General features: G+C 44.7%; 1 protein-coding gene across 1 annotated transcript in view; it reads left to right on the forward strand.

Moving 5' to 3' along the window:
• Positions 1-2,125, forward strand: part of srfbp1 (serum response factor binding protein 1) — a 4,746-nt gene that overhangs the window by 2,521 nt on the left and 100 nt on the right. The window contains exon 3 of the mRNA XM_034891448.1: positions 790-2,125. This exon is cut by the window's right edge and continues 100 nt beyond it. Within this exon, the coding sequence (XP_034747339.1) occupies positions 790-2,067 (1,278 nt within the window). The 3' untranslated portion in view covers positions 2,068-2,125. The remainder of the gene's footprint in view (positions 1-789) is intronic.

Here is a 2,125-nt window from a genome sequence, read left to right on the forward strand (position 1 = left end):
TGGAAAAAGGCTGCAATGAAACAAAGAGTGAAAAATTTAAAGGGGTCTGAATACTTTCCGTACCCACTGTATATCAATGTTGTATCGATATTGCGATATCAGATTTGTCTTCGATTTTGGATATATCGTAATATGGACATATTTGGACTGGTCTTACAGACGGCATTACAGTAAAGTGATGTAATGTTCTGAATTTGCCAGACTGTTCTAGCTGTTCTACTATTTACATTTACCCACTAAATCATTAAATCATTTCTGGAGAAAATGTATAAAATATTTCATTGTGTAAATAACATTTTGTTAAAGCACTAATAGTCAACCATACAATATCGTTGCAATATTGACATTGAGGAATATCTTGATATTTGATTTTCTCTATATTGCCCAGCCCTACCACAAACCAATAGGTGGCACCACACATGCGCTGTCCATTAATATACAGTACACACACACACACACACACATTTTTCTGGTTCGCGCATGTATCTATTTTTAGATGTAACGGTATATGATCCACTAGTCTCTCTTTTTCTGGTTTCAAAGGCTGCATTACAGCAAACCCAGTAAATTAATGTCATTTTCTGAAATTACCAGACTTCCTAGCTGTTTTATCATTTCCCTTTAACCACTTAGTCATTGTACCCACATTAGTGTAAAAAAGTTGTGAAAGCACCGACAGTCGACCCTACAATATCGCCCGCAATATCGACATTGGTGTATTTATTTTTTTCCATATTGTTCAGCTCTGTGTCTAATTATTTTACCTGTCCCCCCCCCCCCTCTTGTCAGGTGACCAAGACAGCCTTGCAAAAGCATCTCAACTTTGAACAGGTGTGTAAAAACCCCAAGTCTACTATCTCCGACCGGGCCACAGCGCGAATCGCCACACACCCTCAGTTCAACAAGAAGATTGAGAACATCAAAGCTGCCGTGCAGGCCTTCAAAGCGGAGCGGATGAACGGCGGACGGCAGCGAGGGAAGGAAAAAGTGCAAAATAAAGCTGGGAAGGTGACTGCACAGTCGCCAGACAAGAAGGGAGAGGGAAGGAGTGAGAAAGAAGAGGACATTTCAGGTAAACAAAAGGAAGTGGTAGACCCAAAGGAAAGAGACGGTATTCTTAAACACACTAAAGATGCAACTGTCGCTGAACCTGTAAAGGAAACGGTAAAAGCAACTCCTTCAGCTGATGAGGCTGACGCTCAAAGGAAAGCAGCGCCAGAGGCTAAGAATGTAAGACCAGCATCATTGAAAAGCAGTGAAGGAAAGGACAGTGTAAAAAATAAACCTCAAAGTAAAGGTGCAGAAAAGAAACCTGACCTCGTGTCTGCACCTGAAATGCTTGAGAAAACGGAGGCTGAGGAAGAGAGTGCTTTAGAGTCCTCAGATGATGAAGAGAAAGAGTACTTCGATGACAGCACGGAGGAACGTTTCCACAAGCAGTCCTCCCAATCCGAGGAGAGCGACGATGACGGCTTCTTTGTCGGGAAAGTGAGCAAATACAAGAAGAAGAAGAAGAAGCCGAAAAGTGTTGAGGAGGAGAAGGCCGATAAGGGGCGAGAAGGGAAAAGTTCAGACCGGGTCCAGAGTGAACTTGATGAGCTGGAGTCCAGGCTGAAGTCTAAAGCAACCTCGCTTCAGTCTGTTTTCTGTTCATCGCTCTCCAAGCCTGGTGGGGGCAGAGGCGCAGGCAGAGGGAGAGGTGGAGATAGATTTAGGGGCCAAGGGCCACTAAGGAGTGGGAGTGATCAAAATCGAGATTTTAATAAACCATCCAAGTTCCAAAAGCAAGAAAGAGGAGCTGAAAGAAATTCAGAGTCAAAGTACAGCAAGCCCTGTCCTGGGGCGGCAGAGAAGGACTTTCCCTCTGTCGGCAGAGGCAGAGGTAGGGGGCGAGGCAGAGGTGATGGTGTAAGGCAAAAGGATCACAGGGGCGGGGGCGTCTTTTCCCATCAGGCACCACAGCAGGCACTGCATCCATCCTGGGAGGCCAGTAAGAAAAGGAAGGAGCAGCAAGGACAAATCCGGGTTTTCCAGGGAAAGAAGATCAAGTTTGACGATGATGACTGAAAGTGTTTTTTTGTGTGTTAATCAATGGTGAACACACACCTTTGGTGGAGTGGCTTAC

The sequence above is a fragment of the Etheostoma cragini genome, chromosome 14 (assembly GCF_013103735.1).
Source record: "Etheostoma cragini isolate CJK2018 chromosome 14, CSU_Ecrag_1.0, whole genome shotgun sequence".
Classification (NCBI taxonomy): Eukaryota; Metazoa; Chordata; class Actinopteri; order Perciformes; family Percidae; genus Etheostoma; species Etheostoma cragini.